The sequence below is a fragment of the Platalea leucorodia genome (assembly GCF_965183815.1).
Source record: "Platalea leucorodia genome assembly, chromosome: 1".
In the NCBI taxonomy this organism is placed as follows: Eukaryota; Metazoa; Chordata; class Aves; order Pelecaniformes; family Threskiornithidae; genus Platalea; species Platalea leucorodia.
This window is the reverse complement of record NC_138823.1, coordinates 53,867,628-53,894,436: the sequence shown is the minus strand read 5'-3', so window position 1 is coordinate 53,894,436 and position 26,809 is coordinate 53,867,628. Positions and strand designations below refer to the sequence as shown.

The window sequence follows — 26,809 nt, the reverse complement described above, 5'->3', positions numbered from 1 at the left end:
GCATTTCACTGAAACATGACACAGGAGCTAGGGGTATGATTTTACAGTATTTAATTTTCAGCAGAAATAACTACTACTGTTCAGCTTGAAGATCTATCACTGTGGCACAAATACAATGATGAGATATGATACCTGCCAGCTTCATAGAGTTATATTCTTCAAATGAACAGCCCTGCTGTTGACAACACTTTGCTATGCAATCAACAATCTTACTGTCATGACGAGTAGAGGGAAGAAAAAAAGCTCGACATATAAAGAAAAGGAAAATGTAGGTTTGGCAGACACAACCCACCCTAATCTATCCACCAGTCCTTACTGATATATACCTTTGCAGCTCTCTCTTTCTTTTATTTTACCCCCCTTTGGTACTTTGTTCCTGTGTTATTAAGTTCTTGCCCTTGGTGAGCATTTTTAATAGTTGCCCTGGATGGCTCACAACAGCTGGTTGATCTTCAAGGACTATGTCCTCGAAGAATAAGAGTAGTTTGCTCCAATGTGCAGAAACTCAAGTAAGTGTGGCAGAAGGCCAGAATTGATGAATAAGACTCCTGATCAAGTTCAAATACTGATGGGAAGTATGCATAAGATTGAAGAGGGGATTCCCAGGAGGAATAAAGAGACACTGACCAAGTGTCGACAAGCGAAGTGATTCTTCCTCTCTATCCAGTCCTTGTGAGACTGCATTCTGAGTACCGTGTCCAGCTTTAGGCTTCTCTGAAAAGGACACTGAAATACTGAAGTGAGTCCAGAAGTCCTCCAGATAATCAGAGGGCTTGGGCACCAGACACATAAGGAGAGGCTGCTGAGGGAACTGGGATTGTTCAGACTTGAGAAGGCTAAGGGAGACCTTACTGCTGTCTTACTGCTAGGAGGAGATGAAGCCAGACTCTTCTCAGGGGTGTCCAGTGATAGAAGACGAAGCAACAGACAAAAGCTGGAACACAAAAAATTCATTAGACAAAGATGTATTTATTTTTTAAGCAAATATTGGAACAGGCTGCTGAAACAGGTTGTGGAATTTCTACTCTTTGGAGATATTCAAAACTCAACTGGACTTGTCCAGCCACCTGATCTAATTGACTTTGCTTTGAGCAGGGATTTAGGTGACATGACCTCCAGAGATCCGTTCTGACCTAAATTATTCTAGGATGCCACATAGTAGTTCTACATGTCCAAGATCTCCCAGTCTTCCCCTGAAAAGTTCTTGGATGGGTACTGCAGGTAATGATTGCCATATGTAGGCCTTCATTTTCAACAATGTCAGGTCAACCATCAATTCAGTGTCACAAGGAAATGAAATAGTAATTAGCCTTCCTTTACAAAAGTCTCAAGCTGAGCTAGAGAGCAGAAGAATCAAGTTCAATTTAAGAAGCTATATACAGACAAAGAATGGTCAGGCTAGTTTGTACTGCCGTACCTCAGGTTTATTAGTTTTGTTCGAAAACTAAAAACAAGAGCCTTAACTAAGCAGAACAGAACATACATGCCTGGAAAAATGAACTCCTGAGATCCATGACTGGCACAGAAAATGTGAACAAGAGATGACAGAATCCTAGAATGGTTTATGTCAGAAAGGACTTTCAAAGATCATCTAGTTCCAACTCCACTGCCATGGGCAGGGACATCTACAACTAGATCAGGTTGCTCAAAGCCCCACCCAACCCGACCTCTAACATTTCCAGGGATGAGGCATCCACAACTTCTCTGGGCAACCTGTTCCAGTTCTCACCACCGTCATAGTAAAGAATTTCTTCCTTATGTCCAATCTAAATCTACCCTCTTTGAGTTTAAAACCATTGCCCCTTGTCCTGTTACTACAGGCCTTGGCAAAAAGTCTCTCTCCATCTTTCTTATAAGCCCCTTTATATATTGAAAGGCTGCAATAAGGTCTCCCCGGAGCCTTCTCTTCTCCAGGCTGAACAGCCCCAACTCTCAGCCTTTCTTCATGCAACAGGTGTTCCAGCCCTCTGATCATTTTCATGGCCCTCCTCTGGACCTGTTCTAACACGTCCATGCCTATCTTGTGCTGGGGGCTCCAGAGCTGGACACAGTACTCCAGGTGGCATCACCAGAGCAGAGTAGAGGGGCAGAATCACCTCCCTCAACCTGCTGGCCATGCTTCTTTTGATGCAGCCCAGGATATGGTTGGTCCTCTGGGCTGCGAGCACACATTGCTGACTCATGTCCCACTTCTCATCCACCTGTACCCCCAAGTCCTTCTCTACAGGGCTGCTCTCAATCCATTCATCCTCCCAGTCTGTTTTGATACTGGGGATTGCCCTGACCCAGGTGCAGGACCTTGCACTTGGCCTCATTGAACCTCATGAGGTTCACATTGGTTCACTTCTCAAGCCTGTGAAGGTCCCTCTGGATGGCAGCCCTTTCCTCAAGTGTGTAACAACTGCACTGCTCAGCTTGGTGTCATCTGCAAACTTGAGGAGGGTGCATTCGATCCCACTGTCTATGTCACTGATGAAGATATTAAACAGTACTGGTCCCAATACGGACCCCTGAAGGACTCCACTTGTCACCGATCTCCATTTGGACATTGAGCTGTTGACTGCAAGTCTTTGGATGTAACCATCCAGCCAATTCCTTACCCATTGAATAGTTCATCCATCAAACCCATATCTCTCCAATTGTGCTACAAGGATGTTGTCTGGGACTGTATCAAAGGCTTTATAGAAGTCCGGATAGATGACATCAGTTGCTCTTCCCTTATCCACCAATACAGTCACTCCATTGTAGAAGGCCACTGGATTAGTCAGGCATGATTAGCCCTTGGTGAAGCCACGCTGGGTGTCTCTAATCACCTCCCTGTCATCCATATGCTTCCAGGAGGATCTGTTGCATGATCTCACTGGGCACTGAGGTGAGGCTGAGTGGTCCATAGTTCCCAGAGTCCTCCTTTTTAAAAACTGGTGTGATGTTTCCCTTTTTCCAGCCACTGGAGACTTTGCCTGACTGCCATGACTTTTCAAATATGACGGAGAGCGGCTTAGCAACTACATCTGCCAGTTCCCTCTAGACCCCGGGATGCATTTCATTAGGGCCCACAGACTTGCACATTCAGGTTCCTCAGACGGTCTTGAACCTGATCTTCTCCTATGATGAGTGGGACTTCACTCCCCCAGTCCCTGCCTTGAGATCCAGGGACTCGAGAGATGCAGAAAGAACAATTGCCAGTGAAAACTGAGGCAAAAAAATTGTTTAGTACTTCAGTCTTCTCCATGTCAGTTGTCACTAGATCCCCTCCATTTCATTTATTGGGGGGGTACAATTTCTTTTGTGTTCCTTTTCTAACATGCCCGTAGAAGCCCTTACTATTATTCTTCACATTCCTTGCCAAATTTAGCTCCAGCTGTGCCTTAGCTTTCCCGATCCCATCCCTACACTCTCGGGCAACAGCCCTATATTATTCCCAGCATGCCTGCCTCTCCTTCCACTGCCTATGCATTCCCCTCTTGTGTTTCAGTTTGACCAGGAGGGCCTTACTCAGCCATGTCTCCTGCCTTCCTTGCCTGATTTCTTGCGCATGGGAATCAATCATTCTTGTGCTCTAAGAAAAAAAGGTTTTAAATAGCTGTCAGCTCTGTTCTGCTCCTTTATCCCTGAGGATGGTCTCCCAGGGTGTCCCATCCACCAGTCCCTTAAACAACTGAAAGTTCACTTTCCTAAGGTTGAGTCCTGACTATACATGTCACCTAGCCTTTGTCCCTCGAGATCATGAATTCCACCAGGACATGATCACTACAGCTCAGGCTACCACCAGCCTTGACCTTTCCAGTAAGTTCCTCTGCGGTGGTGAGCAACAGGTCCACTAATGCATCTCCTCTGGTTAGTCTCTTTATCACCTAGCTTAGGAAGTTATCCTCAATGCACTCCAAGAGTATTCTAGACTGCTTGCAGCTTGCTGTGTTGCTTTTCCAGTCGATGTCAGGGTGATTGAAGTCCCCTAGCAAGAACAGGGCCTGCAAGTGTGATGTTTCCCGTAGTTGAAGTAAGAACGCGTCATCGACATTCTCCCCTTGACCAGGCAGCCTGTAGTAAACATGAACCACAAGGTTTCCTTTGTTGGCTTGGTCTCTAATTTTCACTGATAAGCTCTTGACCTGTACACTGCTGTTTTTCAAAGACAGCTCTGTGCAGTCAATCCATTTTTTTATGTAGAGGGCAACCCCTCCACCTTTCCTTCCTTGCCTGTCGCTCCTGAACAATTTATAGCCATCGACTACAGTGCTCCAATCATGTGAGTCATCCCACCAAGTTTCAGTGACAGTGGTCAGATTGTAGCTTTCCAGCTGCACAGTGGCTTCCAGCTCCTCCTGTTTGTTATCCGTGACGCATGCATTGGTATATAGACACTTCAGTTGGACTGCTGACTGTCTCACCTTTTTGGTGGAATATTTTTGGAGGGTTAGGGTCATTCCTCACTACTCCAGTAGGTATGTTCATCCACCCTGATGCCTGTGAGTACACTAGCGTCACAGCTTTGCACCCCAACCCCCAAGTTTGTTAGTTTAAAGTGTGATTCACTGTCAGCCAATCTGACAGCAATAATTTATGATCTCTCCCAGCATACAAAGTAGGAACAACAGGTGAAAAACTGGTACCTAGTTCAACATATACAAAAAGACATGACACTTCACATCACAGGCAATTAAGCTTGAGGCTCAATACCACAAAACATTGTGAATGCTAAAGATGCCCAGTTACTTTTTGAACCACATAAGAAGTTCGTGGAAAAGAGCAGTCCATAGATAGAAACTCAAAAGTCCCCAAATTACTTTTGTTGCATCTCTGCATGGCCATTCTGTTCTCCTAGTATTTCTCAGATATCTGATACTGGCTGCTGGTAGGAACAAAGCAACAGACCCAGACAGAATGCTTTGCGTGGTCTAATACAGCAGTTCCTGTGCACAGAGATACATGTATCACTGACCAAATTATTAGTGCACTTTGAGCACAGTGCCCCAAAACCTGAACCAAAACAGTGTCTTCAGCAGGACAGGAAACAAATGAAGTGCAGAAAGAGGGAGGGGGCAAAAGAAGAACGGTACTTAAAAATACAGTTGCTATTTATAGACATTGTTGAGATTGTTTTGAAACAGAAATCGCTGTGGGAATGGTATAATGCTTGAATCTGGATATTTGCGTTTTTTTCTGTACAATTTTGAGCCTGCTGTACCTAAGATGTAGATACTTAAAAAGTAATCATAGCCACAGACAGAATTTTCAGAGAAGCCATAAACATAAATTAAATTTTTCAATAAAACAATACAAAATGCTGGTTACATATTTAATATACCAGTTAGATAAAAACTACAGCAGCATCTTTTTAAAGAAATATTTGCTCTCGTTGGTATGTTAAGCCCTGTAGAACCACAGATGGGACAGCAGACAAAATTCTGTGGTAGCTCATATAAAAACTGGTCACCAAGTTCAAACAAAGTCAGTACAGGAGACAAAAACCTGATAACACAAATGCTGACCTGTCGGGATGACATCCGCAAGTTTATTATCAAGACTGAAGTCATTTTTCTTCTAAAACATTCAAACTTCCTAAAGAAGTATTTGAGGAGGTACCTCTGTAAATCTTGATTCTTACATGGCCATTTGGAGTCATTTTTAAAAGAAAAAATTGTATAAAGAACATAGTTAATTTTTCTTTTACAGTTAAGACTGTATTTTTTCCACCAGCTGTAACCAAAAGTTAAATTGCTCATCATCACATTATATTCATATAAACAACACTTACACAAGGTTATTTTGGCAAGTACTTACGCAAAGGATTTTGCCCTTCGCTGGCATAATACTCGTACATCCCACTTTTGACAAGTGTATCGTAGTGGGGCAGGAAATCAATTCGCTCCTTGGTTGCTGAAAGCAGCATTTGATCAACTGACTGTAGCAGGTACAACGTAACTCCATCTTGAACAAGTTCGCCTGCAGTGAAGATGAAATATAAAGTACATTGAAAAGCATTCACCGCACCAGTCAATTTCTGCTCTCAAAACCAGTACAGGTTTAGCCTCAGGTAACATCTACGTTTTCTTAGGCATTGACTACTCAGCCTCCTAGCAACAACATTTAATTTAAAATCTTTTCATGTTTCCAAGCTTAATAATGGAAGTTTTGTCAGGTGATAGCTACTTACACGACATTTTTTCCTATCATTTATGGAATTTGTAATGGAACGTAAAAAATTACCTTGCATAACTGTCATCATACTAACAGGTAGCTGTTAAAAACTTATTTGTGAAAGTCATTCTTGTACCAATTCTTGGCAAACTATTATAGGATTTGTACTTCCAGTTAACTATTGCATGTCATAGAATATAAATCATCATGCGGTCTTTACAATCAATATAACAAATAGCTGTGTTTATTTTGCCATCTAAGATACTTACTGAAGTTGTCTTCTGTAATTTCCTTCCTGTTTGTTGTGGTGATAACAAAGTTTTCATCAGTAGCTATGCCAAATGCCTACAAAAATTGGAGGTTATTCAGTTATATAAGATAACTACGTACTCCATAACATATTCAGATAAATGAAAAAAAGAGCAGTCTTTCTATTCACTTTGCCATAAACTACTGAGAAGTGACCAAATATTTTTCCCATATTAACTCAGATGTAGAACACGGTTTAATTCCAGAACTTAACTTCATTTGCTATCTCAACTCAGCCAAAACTGTCTGTACTAGAGCAGTTTGGTTTTTTACCTGCTTAAAGTATGTTCTAGCAATCAACAGGAATTTTAAGGAGGAGGAACTGTCTTACAGGTAATCACTTTGAGGGCTGAGGAACGAGACTCAACAGCTTTACTTCAGACTACGCAACTACAACAGCAATAGTCATGATGTAGAGGGTGTCCCATGTGTAATTGCACTTTTTTGAGACATTAAACCAACCAAATACTTCTTAATGTTGGATGAACATTAAAGTCTTTGTTCTTCAATTATATCATACATTTAAAAAAAAAAAAAAATCAAAGATTTCTTTTAGAAAATTCTTTACCATTAAAACACTTCTTTTGAACCTAAACAATCTTTGCCACTTTGCTGCCTCCAACCTTTGAATACATTTCTGTAGCTTTGGACTTTTTATCCTGCTTTCTACATACATTTATGTGCCTCTACATCTGCCCTCATTTTTTCACCCTGACGTCCAACACTAATCTCTTTCTCAAAATAATAAACTAAATATCCGTATTTTCTCCTGTCTTTCCAAGCCTTTGAAACTAAGTAAGTCAGCTCTGGCCTTGTTTAACTCCATCAACCCCTTCAGTCCTGCAGTCATGACTCCAACAGGTGCTTTCTGCATGTTTAGATTCTTCCCTGAGGCTCTTGCATTCCCTGTAGCAGCTTGCCCTCATCATTTCCCATACCTCTTTCTTTCCATCTATAGTACTTAGACTCACAAAAATATTTTTAAAACACTGCTTAAGGTTTCATTAGAAGTCTGCTTTCCATCTTTCAGTTACCTTCTCCCTAATGGCGACTATGTTAAAGATACAGTTAGTATCCATCAGCAAAATTAGCAAAATTGTCAAATTTTGCATAGCACTTGGTGCAAGTGAAACAAATGGAGATGACACAAAGAGATTGATGTTCAAACTTAAGTGTCTGGAGTAATTACTACTCTTTAGTTCTTCTACATTCAGATCACTTCAACTTAACCTCTCATATTACACAGATTTCCACATGGCAAACCCATGCAGGAAAAAATAATTGCTCAGAGCAAGGAAAATAAGTAATAAAAATTACAGATATTATAAAACTAACATCCTACTGCGCCATTCGAGGTTAATGGCTACTACAGAATAACTGAACTGGAGAATTTTACATTTGAAAGCACAGATAAGCAGCTTTTCCCTCCAGGCATAATTACAGCTTCCCTGTTTTCTCTACCTCCCCAAAGCTCTCCTGCTCTCAAAACCTATGAAGAGCACAATATTTACTTTAAGGCAGCAAGAAGTGGGATGAGGTAGTGCATGCACAAGAAAGCAGCCTGCTAACCAAGCAGGGGCAGCCTCCTCCTTCTGGTCCTCTCCCCATTCCATGGGTGAGCCTCAACTAAGCCGACCGCAACAGCCTCGCAGGCAGAGCTACACCTGCGTTTCCTGGGTGAGCCCAGCATTACTGTATCTAGCGGCAGCAGGTCCTTTCCGCTTCACTCCAAATAGCTGTCATTTCAAGATAAGCTACAAGGCAGGTTCATGGACCAAGTCTGGCAGTCCTAATTACAGATAGATAACCTGTTTTTCTTGTCCATGCTGGAATTCAAGAGGCCACATCCTTTGTAAACTTCGGCCAACTTAGAAAATGTCTCAGTTTGAAAGCTTCACTTGTATATAAGACCTATTTGTTTTACTTCCTCCTTCACTCTGTCCTATACTCTTTGTTATCCCAGCCCGTCTCTTGCCACTATGCCAGCCAGTGGTGAGGTGGCTGCACAGTTGTCCCGTTATGTGGATGTGGCCTCCAGGAAGACGAGCTGGTCATCCCTGAATAAAAGTGAACCTACTGGGTAATTTACTTGAACAGTTGATGATGTTTCATTTGATTCTGATAAACAATGTTTGGTCAAATGTTTAATTTCCCACTAAGATTCTTCCATGCAAGAGACATCATGGTATCTTTTGTTGACTTGATATAAAGTTCAGGTTTCACTGCTAGCCTTTCAGCCTAGCACTGTGCCCTTTTTCAAACAAGCACTGAAGATGCATCCAATTCTTGACTTCAGAAGATTCACGTGACAACCTAGCAGTACGTTCAGATTATAAATCTGCTGGTTATTCTCTTGCAAATTGTCCAGATGCACAATCATGATCTAGCTTTTGATGTCATGAAAAATCTTGAAGAGTACAATAGAATCACTATACTCTGAAATGCCTCTGCACATTCATGGTGAAAGCCTGTTTGGAGGTTATTGTGCTAAAACAGCTAAGCAGAAAGCTTGTATTTTTGGGGAGACAAAATAAAAGACTTTTGGGAAAAAAACAGACAAGCTCCAAATTAATCCACAACCTAGGAGAAAAAAAAATAATAATAATTGTATGTTCTCTAAAAAGAGAGGTACATATGTGAAAAGACAAGGATTCCTATTGGTTACATCCAATCACATGCAAATGCAAAAGGGAAAATGTTACAAAGATGAACAGTTATATGCACACAAAAGAGAAAAAAGCCACCTAAAACCTGTAGAAGATCATATCAACGAACCAGATTTTGAATAGTCTGGGAAACAACCATAGCTGTTCACTAAGAGCCATTTAAATTGTTTGCTAAGCCACACTTGGAGGTATACTGAGTAAACACTCCAAGGTTTTGGTGCCAGAGGGCTGTAGGGGTGGCCAGTCCAGGAGGAGCTCATGAACTGCCCTGAGCCAGTCATAGCCAATGCCAGATGGCTCTCAAACTGATGGAAACAACCCACTGTGCACCAAAATTTCAACCAGAAGGGCACGTGGTGCTTCTGCTCAAACATATCAGGGAAGAAATAGAGGAGACAAATGAGAAGCAACAGAGGAGATGCATCAGAGGAGACATTGCTAGGGACAGCACTGGAAACACATTGAAAGGAGGTGCTCCATGCCAGAGCAGGGATGGCCCCAAAGATGCTGGGGCCCATGGTGTACCCATGTCAGGGCAAGGAATTTCCCTTCTCTGTCCTCCTGCTCCCACAGGGCTGTGGACAACCCAGCAGAGCAGAATAAAAACAGCAAAGAGCATGGAGGAGGAAGAGCAGCAGAGGGAAACCCCGCACACGGCCCTGGCTTCTCGCACTGCCTGTTGCCTCACCAAAGGAATTGGGATTGACCAAGTGCTGTGCACGGGGAGAACAAGGGAAGCTTAGACTAGGAAAGGGGGAAGAGAGGGGTATGACAGAAAATGAGCTTGGAGAAGGGAGAGGAAAGGCATTTCCCTAAGCATTTGTTTAATTGCCCTCCCAATCAATAATCAAAATTTTGTGTTAATTGGCAATAAGTTAAATTAAGAAAAATTCCCTGAGTCGAGCCTGGTTTGCCCACAGCGGGATGTCAGTCATTATACCTATGAAATGATACACAAGCCAAAAAGCTGTCTTTGTTCAAACAAAAGAAATGCATTCTTTATAAACTGAAGGCTCAGTCTGGAGCACTGACTATGTTTCATGACAAATAAATAAAGCTAATAGCTCTCAATTTGTTGGTGGATGTTTATAACATGAAATTAATACAATGCTAAAAGGTAAGAGTTCAAAATAGCCAAATGAATGCCAGATGCCCAAGAAGCTTTCAGCAGAGCAATTTACAGGTACAATATATGAAAGTGTGAATGAAGAGTGATCTCTCTAATCCTTAAATCTGAATCAAGAAGCAAGGTTCAATTTATATACTTGCTCTAGTCACAGGTTTTATTTATAAACTAAGAAAAAAAATCAAAAAAACCCACAACCCCATAAATCACAGACGACTCCTCAGCAGCTAAGACTCCTTCAAATAGGCCTCAGTTTTTTTTCTCTTTCACATATTAGGACTGTGGTGGGTTGACCCTGGCTGGATGCCAGGTGCCTATCAAAGCTTCTTTATCACTCCCCTCCTCAGCTGGACAGGGGAAAGAAAATATAATGAAAGGCTTGTGGGTCAAGGTAAGGACAGGGAGAGATTCACCATCTACCGTCACAGGCAAAGCAGACTCGACTTCGGGAAATTAGTTGAATTTATTACCAATCAAATCAGAGTAAAGTAATGAGAAAATCAAAACTAAATCTTAAAACACCTTCCCCCCACCCCTCCTTTCTTCCCAGGCTCAACTTCACTTCTGAAGTTCTTCTCTACCTCCTCCCCTCCGGCAGCACAGGGGGACGGGGAATGGGGGTTGCAGTCAGTTCATCACACGTTGTCTCTGCTGCTCCTTCCTCCTCAGGAGGAGGACTCCTCACACTCTTCCCCTGCTCCAGCGTGGGGTCCCTCCCATGGGAGACAGTCCTCCAGGAACTTCTCCAATGTGAGTCCTTCCCATGGGCTGCAGTTCTTCATGAACTGCTCCAGGATGGGTCCCTTCCATGGGGTGCAGTCCTTCAGGAACAGACTGCTCCAGCATGGGTCCCCCGCAGGGTCACAAGTCCTGCCAGCAAACCTGCTCCAGCATGGCGTCCTCTCTCCATGGGTCCACAGGTCCTGCCAGGAGCCTGCTCCATCGTGGGCTTCCCACAGGGTCACAGCCTCCTTCAGGCATCCACTTGCTCCAGCGAGGGGTCCTCCACAGGCTGCAGGTGGATATCTGCTCCACCGTTAACCCCCATGGGCTGCAGGGGGACAGCCTGCCTCACCATGATCTTCACCACGGGCTGCAGGGGAATCTCTGCTCTGGCGCCTGGAGCAGCTCATCCCCCTCCTTCTTTGCTGACCTTGGTGTCTGCAGGGCTGTTCCTCTCATGTTCTCACTCCTGTCTCTGGCTTCAGTTGCACATCAACTTCTTACCCTTCTTAGCTATGTTATTGCAGAGGCGCTACCACCATCACTGATGGGCTTGGCCTTGGCCAGCAGTAGGTCCATCTCGGAGCCGGCTGGCATTGGCTCTATTGGACATAAGGGAAGCTTCTAGCAGCTTCTCACAGAAGCCACCCCTGTAGCCCCGCCTCTACCAAAACCTTGCCATGCACACAAGTACCAAAGCAAATATTGCTGCTCTTTGATCTGAACGTGCACCATGAAGCTTACCTGGCTACTAACTAGAACACTTAACATGAAGTCAAGATAGATTTCACCTCTAGATTTACCATCTGTCTTGGAAAAGGCGTTCAACAACCAAATGTTCAACCTCATGTGTATACCACCACAGCTTGCAATAACATGGATAGGCTTGAAGAGGTAAGTGAAGGAGAAGTACCACTCTGCAAGCACAGAATCATTGGTCTGCTTCCAGTGGTCCTCCAGTCTATTACCATAAAATAATAATTTCTGGTGTTGACTTTTCAGACTAAAGGAATGGAACAGTCTCACACATGACAGAGGTAAAACAGTGAAACCAAAACTACAATATATTTAGAGAAGTCATTTAACCCTTTCCAATCCAAACTTTCCCAACACAAACAGTTGTTTTCTACAACAAGCAACTTCCACACCTTTAAAATGCTCTGTCTCCTCCTACAGTAACTATTCCCAGCAGGCAGACGCATGAGAATGGTGTGAAGAACTGGCCTCAGAGCTTGGCGATGTAGCCAAGGGATAACAGAGACCTAACAGCCACGCAGCCACCTTCCACAAAGTGGTACCTTGCCCAGAAATAATTTTCCGGCTAATAGAATTGTATTGCCAATGCGAACCTCTTAAAGGGGACCTGAACTGTATCAGTTAAATGTAAAGGAATCTAGCAATGGCATTTTCAATGCTGTCCTTTATAGCTACTCATTTTCACAAAACTTACCTACGTACCTCAGCTACCTAACATGATAAAAAGCAATACAGCTTTACTTTGAGTATTTCACATTGACCCAGTGGCTTCTTTGCAGGAACTTGCTCAGGAATCTAAAAAAAGGAACCTAAATGCCACATCCCAACTCTGAGAAGCCTGTAGCCTTCTGTAACTTTGCATGTGATTAACTGAATGTCCCATGCTATTTGCCAATTTATCACCTGAAAGATACACATTTATCAGTTAGCTATCCCGCTTTATGCCACACTAAAAAGAACAACAAAAGGATGAAATTATAAAACACATTTAAGGAAAAGGATTTTATTCTCAAATCACAGATTTTCAAACCAAGAACTGTCTTTCAGTAGTGCTTATGGATACTGAGGTATTTGTATCATCTCTCTCCATTATTCATACAACTAGATAATATGCAGGTCATTCACACAAATTAACAAACACAAAAACTAAGATATAAACAGATTAAGTGGAGACAAAGACCTTGCTGGAAGTAATTGAGAACAACTGTATGTAACTCATAAGAGCGCTAATCAGATAAACTCTTCCAGTCCACTGTTGGGTCAGCTACTCTCAACATGATGACAACCTGCTGAGGATCCAGTAGCAAGGATCTGGTACTGAGCACTCATGGTAGCAGAGCAAGTATGATAACAATCATCTTTAATCATAATCTGAATGAGCTTGGCTAATGTCAGAACACAAACGTGTATCACATTTGGACACCAACAGAAAGGGGATCCAAAAGTCTCTAGAAAAGCAGTTGCATTCAGAAAAGATAGAAGTTATTTCTAAGCATTTCTTGGAGCTCAAAGCAAAGAGTTGTATGTTACAGAAATACAGGAACACCCACCAGCCCATGCCTTCTGGGCAGATGGTCACTAGAGACAACCTACAGACAAAAACCAGCAGTGAACACTAGTGTTCCAAAACATTTTCCAACCATTCTTTACTGATGGAGTCACCTCCATCTAAAGAACGAATTACAGAAGACAACATTTGCAGAACTTGAAGTGCCTTGTCCTCTGTCCTACTTAAAAGTTTCACTACTTTCAGAAGTTTGATTGACACACCTCTAAATATTTACAAAAAGATACCAATGAAAGGTGTTAAGAAGTGAACAGATGGTTCAACAGAAACACCAAGAACATTGCTACCTATCACAAGATCCAGTAATAGAAGAAGTTTTAATGCGGTATCTTAAAGTAAAGCTTTATCATAATTTTAGTGGAAAAACAGAGAAAAAGAAGAGAGGGAAATTGCATGACAGAAGCTCTCTACAGAAGCCACACACATAAATCTATGAAATCTTGTCCAGAATAAAGAGTTAACTCAGACATCTTTTCAAGATTTGCAAGTGGAAAGAAGCTGGGGACCCTAGAATTTATGCAAAAAGCACGCTGCCATCGCTAGACTAATTCAGAGTCTAGACAAAGATAATAACTTTCTCCAGACCTTCACAGGCCATTGTGTCTAAAAGCACAACCACAAATATTAATGAGTGCAGCCATCAGCCAAAATTTTGACATCAACTCCATACAGCTTCCACCATGAAAATACTTTGTATGGCATCACTTGTTAAAGTAACAAGAATTCTGAAGCCAGTCTTCAAAAGCAAAAAATCTTTGGTCACATCTAAGAAGCTGCACCTGGATAACTAATGCTAAAGGAATGCAGATACTCTGCATCTGACCATGTCACCAGCACTCAAATTTGAGCAGGAACTTAAAAACCACATAGCTTTCCAAATCAGTCAACACACAGTAAGGTAGTACCTAAGTGCACAAAGGTATGCAAACTGCATCCTTCTTCCCACTGAAATGTCAGTAACAAAGATTCTATACACAAGCATTTCAGTGAAGCCTGAAATACATTATGACAGTTTAGGAAAAAACTTACAATATTGTTGCATCTCATATGTACCTTACAGTACCTCCAACAGTTTCTTTAAAAAAATCAAGGAAAAACTTGTTTTCTGTATGCACAGCATATTTAAAATATATCTGGTTTTAGTTTCTGATTATACAGAATCTTGAAAAGCGAGTAAATTAACATAGGTTTTATAATACAAAAATATAATTATTGCAAGATGGATTGATTTCATAATTAAGAATGGAAATACTTTTATTGAGCAAATTTATCAGAACAGTATCTTAGTAAGTAATCCAAATACCTCTTAAATACATTTAAGAGTTACCCTCTGGTGATACAAACAGCAGAAGTTGCTAATATTTTTTGACTGATCACAGATAATTTCATTATACATTATTTATTAGGCATTGGCAAGCAAATATTCACAGAAAAAAAAAAATCACACCTATTTCTTGAGTTTCCACCACAGCTATGCTTCTCCATACTCCCTCTTAATGAACATCCTTTTTTTGCCTCTTTGCTTATTCATACACTGGAATTTATTTTGGTGGACTGGCAAAACAATCTGTTTACATAGTAGGTAGACTGTTAGGATACAACGGAAAGCTCGACAAAAGATTAAAAGCAAAATATTTTGGTTTATTGCGATGTCTGAATTTTGAGTATTTACTTAAATTACTGATATTTACTTTCTATACAATCACAGATCTACACTTCCTATATATTTCTTCAAACAAGGAGGTCACAACAACGATGAAAGTTTCAACAGAATTAAAGAAACATTTACAAATGTGTTCAATTCCTATTTAAGTAGGAACACTAATTTTAGTACTGTTAGCTCTCTTCAGACTGGTGCTTCACCTCAAAGCCTCTCAAAAACCCCTTCACACATAGCAAAACTTCTGGCCAGTTTTCAGCACAGATACCTTTCTGCTTTAAAAGGAGTGTGACCTCTGTAAGTGCGTGGAAGGGTTCCTGCCAGCTTAGCAACAAACTGAAGTGCTCCAGCTTCACTGTATACCTGGACAACCTGAGCAAGGGATCCAGGATTAGCTGCCAACAAAGTTTAGCTCCATTTTGCTCACTGCAGGTAAGTATTTTCCAATTATACTCTAAACATCAGGACAAGCAGTGGGGCATATACCTAACAGAAGACAACACGAAGGTGTACAAGCAATAGTACTCCCAAGAAGAAGTGAAACTCCATATTTAATTCACTTATTCACCTTAAAACTTCATGGTTCTGGGAACTGAAATTACATGACTGCTCCACATATGCTCAACAGTGCTCAAATGGAATAATCAAGCTAACAGATAATTTTTAATTACAAGGTTTCTGCTTCAGGATTGATCACTACAAGGAAGAAGCATGAAGACTATATATGCTCCAGCTTCTTTTACAGTTTTTTTTTTTTTAAATCTTCGCCCCACCACCACTCAGAAGGAAAGACTAATTTATCAGTATATAAAGCCACATCCAACTACACTGCCATACATTAACTTGTTGTTAGGGGACAGTAAAAAAAATTTCATAAGCTGACAACAAATATTTGCTTCAAAAAATAAACAAAAGTTTCAAAAATTAATAAAAATATTTTAATAATAATGGAGGAATATTTTATATGAAGATATACAGAGAGGACATGAATTAGTTCCTAGATCGACCTCTCAGTGGCTGAATCTCTTGTCTCAAGAATCAGTTCTTTTGCTACACAAACAGGAAAATACTCACCACCTCTCTGCATTATGAAAAAAACCATAAGTCTCAGAAGTAGCAGCCTAAGACCATGCCTTCAGGCATTCAAGTATTTTCAACTCAGAATGATCACATACTGCAATCAGGTTTAATTTCATTATTTTTTCAAGATTTACATTCTCCTTTGACTCCTACGTATCCAATTATATCCAAAGGAATTCTCTTACGCCACAGGAAGATGTTCACAGCAGAAATAGTTCCAACAGCTTAATATTTCTGGCGCTCTTGTCAGACATTACCACCCCCACAGCCCAGTTGGCAGACTGGAAAATGCATATGCACCTTCAGTGCTACAGTAGAATCATTCAGTTGCACAACAAACTGCCAGTGAAACTCGATTTAAAGCTGAGCCACTAGACAGGATACTCGTGGAAACAACACTGCTAGATATGTGGCATTTGCCTGATCGCGCACTCAGATGGTCTCTAATAGCTTTAACTGGAGTAAACCGAATACAACGTTCCAGTTCATCTTAGTCTGAACAATTCAAAACTTGCTTATCAAAAGAATCTTTCTTCCTGAACTTTCATCACTTCCCTGACACGTTTTCAGCACCGTGAAGTCGGGAAAGTCTGTCCCAATCATGTGAACCCAACTGATCACCTTTTTCCTGAAAGCAGTTAGTTGCAACTTTCAAGAGGCCAGAAATTCAGCACTTTGGAGTACAACACCCAGAGAAACACGAACAATGCGCAAAACTCCCAGAGGCACCAAGATGCCAGAATGCTCTCCCAGAAGCGTAACGAGAACCCGTACACTGTTGGTGTGGGAGACATCAGACATCAAACTTCCTAGACCTCAGCCTGTCCAGTTTTCACTGTACCAGCATTTACTGGTCATGTCAAACCACATGTCTCAGCATGCTTTCAGAGTTAGATGTCCCATACATAAGGTAATGAAAAGTCCAAGGTGCAAAGAGTCACCACACCGAAATTAGCTGTGACAGAGGCATCTCTGACTGAACTCGCAGTCAACGCATTACTGAGAAGGCCTTTCTCTAAGGGCATGATCATTTGAGGTTCTTGTTGCACAAGTTTATAAGAGCACCGACTCTATTATCCTTAACACCCCAAAACAGCCACCAGGACTGGTGATAACGATTATGGTGTTGACATGGTAAGAAACCATACTTGAAAATTTTACCTTCACAGGCACTAAATCCAAACACACCAAGTTCTGCTTTGCAGTGCCAGACTTTCCAGATGCTATGTTGCACATCTGAGCGCTCTGTCCAATGGCACTGAAGTACTGACTGCACAATGTCAATACATTTTTGAGATAAGAAAACCCTGAAGCTGTTTGTACCCAAGAGTTGTCACACCTTGTGATGATGGCTTATTTCTGTATAAGGCTGTAAATATGCCAAAAGCTCTGTGAGCTACTGAACACCATGAAAATGAACGGAAACAGAAGTCACTGGAGTGTGCAGCATATATAAATAAGTCATGAAAAGAAAGACTCCCTTGTCTGTAACAAGTTGCAAATTAGTGTTAACCTCAGCCCATCAATTAATTACAAAACCTACAAAGAAAGATGAGTTAATCACCAACATATTTTCCCCGAATACTGAAAATATGAAGTATCCTTGCAATTCATCCGCTAGGTACAGTTGAGATGGGATCCATTAAGACAACACCTGGAGGAAATCACGTAATACTTATAATTACTCATAGGAGATACAAACCCTATAATGATGCTCCATTAAGGAGGATGTTGGTTCTTAGAAGGCCATGAACCCACCCCACTGTCTAACTTCTCAGAATGTTACATTGTATAAAGTGTACCCATTTCTTTATTCCATTCAGTTACTTGTTTCTTCCAGTATTCTGAACTTTGGGGGCTCTGACCGGCTCAAGGGATGTGCTAACACTCCATAGCCAAGTTACTGCTGAGTAGTAGCACCTTAAGCAATAGTACAGATTCAGTACCTCTAACAGAACACGAATATGCCATTTTGAACACTGAAGTAGAACTGTGCAAGGAGGAGGCAGTCACATGTGACAGCTATTCCTGCTGACATTGGTAACTCAAAGCTTCCATCGCAGTAGGAAACCATTACATTAAACACCGTCCAGACATAGCACAAACCCAGCAATTTCCTCAAAGAGCTTATATCCTAGAGAACAAAGGGCAGAGTACACTGGATAAAGAAACCAAAACAGAATGTTTTATCAGACTAAATTAGGCACAATTTACAGCTGATTTTCGTGCGCGCTTCAGAATACAAGACACACAGTCAGCTAACAGGTTTATGGCATTTATTACTCCCACTGAAAACGAAACCATGACAGAAAATGGGCGATGCCTACTGGTATCACTAGCAAACTAAAGTAAACAGCGCATATGTAGCAAGAAATCTCCACCTCCAAGAGATCTGAAGACAGAGCAAGTTCTCATTTTGCATAATGAGAGGAAAGAAAACTGAAAGGATAGACGAGACAGCAAAGAACCAGCCAGGTAAAGTATGTAAATGGGAGCCACCGCTGCGGACTTCGGAGAGGCAGTTACAGGGCTCAAGACGGGAAACGGCCGGCGCCGACCGCCGACACCTTGGACAGCAGAAACACCACCGCTCCGGCCCTCTGCTGCACCGCCCCGCGCCGCCGCCGCCGGTTCACCGCGCGGGGGAGCTCCCGGGCCGCCCGCTCCCTTCCCGCCCGCCGCCAGGGGCTGCTCCCGCCGCGCCGCACCGCACCGCCGGCCGCCCCGGACGGGTGTTTTTAGCGCGGCGGGCCCGGTGCCCCGGGGGAAGGGGACGCGGAGGCAGCGGCCGCAGCCTCTCCTCGACGCCCGCCCACCCGTCCCGGCAAGAAAGTTTGGGGGAAGGAGGCAGGCCCGGCCGCCCGCGCGGGCGGAACGTTGGCGGCGGTTGGGCCGCGCGGCGCCCCGCGGCCGCGCCTGCCCCCGCCGCCGGAGGGGCGTTAACGCCGTGGCCGGCCCCGCCGCCGCCGCCGCGCTCGCCCTCCCTTCCTCTCCCCCGCCCCGGTACCTGGCAGACGGCGCTGCGGAAGCTGCGGTAGTTGTCCTTGCCGTAGCTGAGCACTTTCTCGTCTGGATCCGCCTGCTCCTGGCGCCGGTCGAAGAGAAACACGGTGCGGTCGCCGCTGCCGCCAGGCGTCAGTAGCACCGGCCTGCGAGCTCCCCGGCTGCCTCCCGCCGCCGCCGCTGCCATGTTGGGAAGCCGAGGAGACGGAAACCGTCCCGCAGCGATGGCGGCGGCAACGGCGGTATCTACTGCCTGGCCCGCGAGCTCCCCCGCCTGGCGCTGCCCGTCCCGCGCACGGAAGCCCCGGCCGGGGAAGGGGAAGGAGGAGGAGGAGGAGGAGCCAGGCGGGGGGGCCGGCGCCGGCGCCGGGGCCGAGGCGCCGCCGGGCACCGGGGAGGCCCGGCAGGGGGTGGGGGCGCTGCGCGCGGCACCAGCCGTGCCGCCGCGAGGGGTGGGGCCCGGCGGGCGGGGAGCGGCCTGGAAGCGAAAGCGAGGCTCAGCGCCGCGACCTCGGAACGAGTTGACGCCCTCCGCCCCGCGCCACTTCCGCCGCCGCTGGGCGGGGCGGGGCCGGAGCGGGAGGGGCGGCGCTGCCGCCGCCGCCGCGTGGGGCGCGCAGGCGGCCTGGGCGGGGCAGCCGCGTGCTGCGCCCGGCCGCCGCAGCCGCTCCGGCGGTTGAGGCGCCCGAGGCCGCGGCCGCCGCCTCTCCGCGTGTCTCTGTGCGTCGTGGGCTGAGCCCGGGCGCTGGCGTGTGCCGCCGTGCTGTCCCCGTCGCCTGTAGCGGTGGCGTGGCGGAGAGGCTCGTCCGTGGGCTTGGCGCGGCAGCGTTTGGCTTCCGTCCGGAGGCGTGAAGTCCTTAGTTCGTCTGCTTTAAAATGCGCGGGGCGCGATCGAGATCCGTAAGCTGTCGCTTGCTCTTTTTAATGTTTAATGCCTGAAACGCTTTCCTCCTCTGAAGGAAAGAGTTGGTGTGTTGTCTTCAGTCTTAAAAATAAAATTTCAATTAAAACCTAATTTAATTAAAACTTAAAATCTAATAAAATTCTTGGGTTTTTATATATGCAAACCCCCTGATGACTTTTGCATTGTGCCATTATAGAGGAATGGTAGGACTAGAGTATCTGCAAAACTGCAGTTGAAATAATTCAAGAAATAAGTAGAGTCTTCATGATCTCTAAGGAACCAGCAAAACATACTTCTCAGGAAACTGTCAGGATTTGTCATTCATGGTAGGGCAGACGAATAGCTTTTCCATCATAAACAATAGGGACATAGTTGGGATATACTGTATAAGCAAACTTAGTGAAAGATATTCAGTAATCACAATTTATGCATTCAGGTTTCTGGAAGGTGCAGCTTCTCCTGATGGGGTTAACTTGGAGAAGCTGAATGTGTTCTGTGTTTTGTGTGTTCTCGTACTTGCAGTTCATTCTTTCATGTCGCGTGTTGGGCTTACATTCTGAGTTTATGCATAGCCTCTCGGTACTGTCAATGGAGCATAACACTTCAAAGAGTTTCCTCAGTATTTGCTGTCATTTCTGAGCGAAGTCTCTGGTCTAAGAATACATAAATGTTGTAAGTGGAAACATTTTTATTTGTAGTCACTCTTTAACTTGAGGGTGACATTTTCATTGTCTGATACGACTGCTTGTACAGATTGAGATCTAGAAGACATATATGGCTGGACACTTTGACCTGCAGGTCTCCTAAAAAGATGATCTCTCCCCCTCTCCCAATGGTAAATTAATTACTTTCAAGCCTTCTTGGTACAACACTGCGTGTTCACTGATCTCTCCTTTAGCAGTGCTCAAGGGGTACGTAGGGTGCGTAGTCTTCTTAGGGTAGGAATATGAAATGAAAGAGCAGACTGTCCGAAGAAACACAGTCCTCCTTGTGTGTGCTCTGTCCTGCTTGTCTAGAAAAGGTACAAACAGGAATGCTCAGAAGAGTGCAGCTGCTTGTGTTTTAAGGACTCTTAGCTTTGAAAGGAAAGGATTGTCACAGCATGCAGGGGAGGTTTGTAAAACAGTGAAAGTGACAAACATGTAACAGGAAAATACCCCATCATGCAAGAACTCAGGTTCGTGCAGTGTCGCGGAAGGAGTGAGAGTGCACTTCGCTTGTAAGAGAGAAGCAAAAAATAGACTTTATTGATACAAAACAGCGAGTTAACAAAGTTTAATGGTAAATGCGACAGGTGTTTAACAAGATTTGATGGCAAGGTACACTTGATTATTTACTCTATAGATGACAGGATCAGACAAAACTGCCAGGGACACCCTCCCATTGAATCACGAGGTTTGGAAAGGACCTCCTTGCTTTCTAAACTCCTCCTCAGAGAGGTCTAGGTGCGGCTGGATCCAATCCTAGTCCCAGACTTGGTCAACAATTTGCGTCTAAAGCACTATATATATGCTCAATCAATCCTTTACATCACTTGGCTATGATTTCAAAGTTTAGCATGCTATTAGTCACTTACCAAGGCTCTGTTGTGGCATCTCTCAGCCTTGAGGAGTAACTTTGAGAGGCGTCCCTACTCAAGAGGAGATGCTGGTGGGCAGCCCGCTGCCGTGCAGGAGAGCTCAAAAGGCCCTGGGCTGTCAATTATAGAGTAAGATGGTTGACTTATAGTCATATTTGAATACCAGCAAGACGTTTGGATCCCTGCTTCAGACAGCCCTTGGCTACTGTGTCGCCATCTATCCCCAAAGTCCAGCATAAGCTGGATGCGGCCATCAAGACCCCCAGTGGTGGTTATGGCTTACACACAGGCCAGGAGAACACACCGCCACACTCCGCCCCGTGACTATAATCAATTCATCTTACCTTCAACAGACAGTGGTGGTACAGTCACCTCTTGCCTCTGTGCCATAAATAGTATATTGATAGTTTGTGCGCTTATAGATCCGTGGTAGGTAGACAGTGAAGTACTGCTACTTGTTATGCGTTAATTTATATGTTTGGGGTGGTTGAAGTTGGGTCATTTGTTTTATCATGTACCAAACCTTTATATACAATATAATTATAAGCAATAGACTTATTAAAGCTAGAGTTAGTAAAATAAAAACTGGGTGAAGCATAAGATTAAACACTCCCGTTGTTGGTGGTGACCATCCAAGAAGAGTTTCCCACTAATGGTGTTCTCCATCCTTCTTCACTCTTTCCAAGTGTATATCTCTTGTATTTTGGTGTCTCTTTTCTGTATGATGATGAACAGTGATTAGAGTTTTGTGTCCATTGTTTCGGACGCATTCTTGCGGTTGACAGAGGTCATTGTGTTGTAGTAGTTTCGTCACTAATGTAAGATTTATTCCAATGGGGATAGGCAATAAATCTTGACTCAATGTATAATTAGATTGTAACAATCAATAAGACATAACAGGAGCTGAATAATTAAAGTCGCATCCCATAACTTCAGTAAAGTTACAAACAAATATTTGAGCGATTGCCTGTATTTACAGTAACATTATCTATGAATATAAAATCACAAAGGGTTCTCATACAAACACATCCTTTTCCAATATATACAAGTACAGTTTCAAGGGCTTCATCAGAATGTATTTCAAAATGACAAATATTCTGTTCAGTGTCAAGACAAATGTCGTGGGCTTTGATGGTGTTACTCTCACAAATAAATCCTCATTGTTCCCATACAACACATGCGTGAACATCAACAGTTTGCCATTTTTTCTGTTGCGTTGGGCCCACACTCTATGTTCTAATGGATAGAGTATCATTCCATTAATTTTCTAATTATATTTCAGTACCATGCATGACCATGGTGGAAACATGTAAATCTCCCTTGCTAGAGTGCATTCCCATACTCCCAATGTATTTAACATAAGCTTGAGACCATCGCCACTCTAGGGTTCTTTGACCACAGGTTAAGAGAAGCAGCATTGTCAGGGTTTGGAATAGAAACACGAACACAGCATTTCTGCTTGTCCTCCTGTGGGGTGCTGTAAGAGAAAAATAGAGACTTATTTTGGTGGGGAGAGTCCGAACAGGTTACCCCGGTAAAAAAGAAGGAAAAATCCATCGTGCACTACTTCTACGTTTTGCACCACTGGTATGGGTAGCTTCCCAAGCAAGCAGGCCACGAGGTTTAGTTAAAGTCGTAGGCACAGTACGGATGGATGGTAGATCGGCCATCACAGGCTGTCCTGGCTGTAGCGTTGTCGGGTATTCTCTTTTCCCAGTAGGTGGAGTGCTAAACTCGGTTTTTTTCAGAGAATGCTCAGCTTCCAGGGCTTCCAGTAGGCCCATATGGATTATTTAATTGATGGAGTACTTTGGGGAGTTGCGTATCCCGTTGAGCCTCGTGTGGTTTGAGATTCCTTTTCAATAAGCCATTAGCTCTCTCTACCATCCCGTTTGATTGAGGGTAGTATGGGGTGTGGAATACCCATTTAATTCTCTCTTGTTTTGCACGGTCTTGCACTTCCTTACATGAAAATGTGAGCCATTATCACTTTGGATAACACCCGGAGTAGGTAGATTTGACAACCAAAATGATAGCCCTCGCACTGTATTTCGCCCATTGGCTTTTCAACATTTAGTCGCCATAAGCAAGCCAGAGACTACTTCCACTCCTGTGAGGATGTATTGATATCCCGCAGAGGATTTGAATGGTCCGATATAATCAATTTGCCATGTAGACCATAAAGTTTTCCCTTCATTAATATGTAGTGGTGGTGCTTTAGCAGGATGATCTGCTTGTAATTTCAATCTACACTGAGGACATTCTGTAAGAATAGTTTCACAAGTTTTTCTGTTTATAGGCCAGCCTTTACTCTGTGCAGCAAAGTAAAGTGCTTCTTTACCTGTGTGGCCTAGGTTTTGATGTAACCATTCTCCCAGTTGATACCACTCAGGATTTAAGGTGATTTTCCTAATTTTAGTTAGCTCATCTATATTTTGATTCCACTTTGTGGCTGGTTGATTAACCTTAGCATGAACTTTTACCCATCTGTCCTGGTTCTGGCTGAGATAATTTTCTTCCTAGTAGCTGGTATAGTGCTCTGTTTTGGATTTAGCATGAGAATGATGTTGATAACACACTCATGTTTTCATTCTTGCTGAGTAGAATTTACACTAGTTAAGGACTTTTCAGCTTCCCATGCTCTGCCAGGTGCACAATAAGCTGGGAGGGGGCACAGCCAGGACAGCTGACCCAGACTGGCCAAAGGGCTGTTCCATACCGTATGGCGTCATGCTCAGTATATAAACTGGGGGGAGCTGGCTGGGGGGGGCAGCAGTCGCTGCTCTGGGACTGGCTGGGTGTTGTTTGGTGGCTGGTGAGCGGTTGCATCACTTGTTTTTCCTGCGTTTTGTTCTTTTGTTTGTTTGTTTGGGTTTTGTTGCTTTCCTTTTCACTATTATTATTATTATCATCGTCATCATCATTATTATTTTATCGTATTCTAATTATTAAACTGTTCTTATCTCAACCTGCGAGTTTTCTCACTTTTACCCTTCTGATTCTCTCCCCCATCCCACCAGTGGGGGGGAGGGTGAGCGAGCAGCTGCGTGGTGCTTAGTTGCTGACTGGGATTAAACCATGGCACCATCCCATCTGGAAAGGTGTTTTCCTGTCTATATCTAGTAATAATTGCCAATCTTTGTTTCTTCAAACTGGAGATCTATTTACTTCCCAATTCAAGGTTTCCCATTGACAGAGCCACTGTGTGGCACCGGCCCACACAGCATAACAGTCTACATATATGATTTTTGCTCCATTCTGTGCTGCCAAAACAACTGCTTTTATTTCTCCTACTTGTGCACTGCCATCACCTTCTTCTATTACTTGTTTGCCGGGGGCAATATCTAATGCTGATCTGATCTGATCTGAATTCTCTCAGTGCCAGGAGGCACACAAGGCGCGAACATCATTCTTCCACTTCGATCGGTCTGCGGCTGCGTGCTCTGGAGTCCCAAGGGCCACAGCGCAGTCTTCTGTTGTTTTTTTCCTCAAGACATGACCGATCCAGTTCCATCTCCTCCTCCTCACTTCATTACTGATTTTCTCCATCTCCGAGTTGATGCTCGTCGTTTCTGCAACTTTTTATTTTTTTTTCCGGGAGGAGGTAGTTGGCCTCCTGCCCAACCCCCATGACTTGGAGGGCCAGTGGTTTTTCTGTCAGGGTGGCCTTCCCTTAGGCTGCGTTGGTTCGCGGCACCTTCTTCAATTTTATCCGGTGCACCCCCCAGAGAGGGATCCCCTGTCCACCACCCAGGGGACGCGCCTTCTAGCCGTGCAGCCCCAGCCGAAGGAATATCTAATGCAACAGCCTTATATTGCCATTTACCATTTACACTTTTTTGCTGAAGCATCCGTAAATGAAATATTTTTGGTTGGTGTACCTTCAGTGAGGGGCGGTGCATCCAGAATGGGTGAAGATTTAAAAGGATGTTGTAACGCTAAAGGGTCTGTATTTATGGGCATCTGAAATTCGGAAACCTTACTGTGTCCTTCAGTTAATTGCGTATTTTCTGCAACTCCTGTTAGATAGGCATACCATTTTCTGATAGTGGGGTTTTGTGCAAGCCTTCTGGGGGACCAGTCCCCTTTAGGATTGCTTCTAGTAAATTAGACGGTCCTCTAGTTTGCACAGGTTGTCCCTGATGTATTTTCTCAACTTGTTTAACTGCTCGGACTAAAGATAAAAGTCCCTTTTCCCATTCAGAGTATCATTGTTCTGTTTCTTTAAATGTTGTTGAGCTAAACAATAAAGGTCTTTTTGGCCCATTTGGGCCAATTTGGACCAGGTTACAGTAGGTACAGTGTTCAGCAAAACCCCATTTGGCTATGATAGGGTCATGGGGCTGTACTGGTCCCAGTGACTGACATGGTTTTAATTCTTCAGTTAGAGTTTTGACTGCCTCTTTATGTTCTAATTTCCACTCCCAGGGTTTACCTTTCCATAAGGGTGAGTATAATGGACAGGAAATGATAGAAAATCCAGGTACATGCTTCCTCCAATGCCCTAAAGTTCCCATTAATTGTTGTAACTCCTTTTCTTGACTGGGGCATTTGCAGCTCTTCGATTTTTCTTAAGGTGTCTGGAGGAATCACTGCACTGCCTGCTATCCACCAAGTACCTAAAAATTTTGCTTCTTTACTTGGTCCCTGACATTTTCCGGGTGGAATCTCACTTTCTGCTTTCTTTAGTGCTTGTCATACTGCTGCTGCTGCCGCTTCCCCCACCTTCTCAGGGGAAGTTCCTCCAGCCAGGATATCATCTATGTATGGGTGCAGTTTCACTTCTTGGGGGAGCGATACCGCCCGTAAAAGTTCAGCAAGTGCGGCATGAGCACTTGTGGGTGAATGTTTATGCCCCTGTGGGAGCCCGTTAAAGGGATATTGTATCCCCTCCCAAGCGAAAGCAAACTTCTCTTTATCCTCCTCCTTTAAGGGAACCATAAGGAACGTATCTTTTACCTCTAGCGCTGCCGTCCATGGGTGTGCAGCCGCTTGCGGAGTAGCGGTCAAGTTCGCAGCGTTTGGTACAGCAGCTGTCAGCGGGGCGGTGTGGGCGTTCAGCCGCCCAGAAATCGACTCTTAAACGCCACCTCCCCTCTGGTTCCCGACCCGGCCAGACGGGTGACTTCCATGGGGAGCGGGTTCTGGAGATAATTAGTCGCTTCTCCAAATCAGCTCCGGCTTCAGAAATCCCATTTGGTGCCGCAGCAGAAGTGGGGTGCTGCGGTGGGTCAGTGATTTTTGACCGGGGGCTGGGGATGGATGTCCGAGCCGGGGGACCACACGCTGCCGTTC

General features: G+C 43.9%; 1 protein-coding gene across 1 annotated transcript in view; it reads right to left on the bottom strand.

The window, feature by feature from the left end:
• Positions 1-19,421, bottom strand: part of SMCHD1 (structural maintenance of chromosomes flexible hinge domain containing 1) — a 93,064-nt gene extending 73,643 nt beyond the window's left edge. Inside the window, exons 1-3 of the mRNA XM_082322682.1 lie at positions 19,036-19,421; positions 6,411-6,486; positions 5,785-5,946 (exon numbers count right to left, since the gene is read on the bottom strand). Of these exons, the coding sequence (XP_082178808.1) occupies positions 5,785-5,946; positions 6,411-6,486; positions 19,036-19,218 (421 nt within the window). The 5' untranslated portion in view covers positions 19,219-19,421. The remainder of the gene's footprint in view (positions 1-5,784; positions 5,947-6,410; positions 6,487-19,035) is intronic.
• Between the last annotated feature and the right edge of the window lie 7,388 nt (positions 19,422-26,809).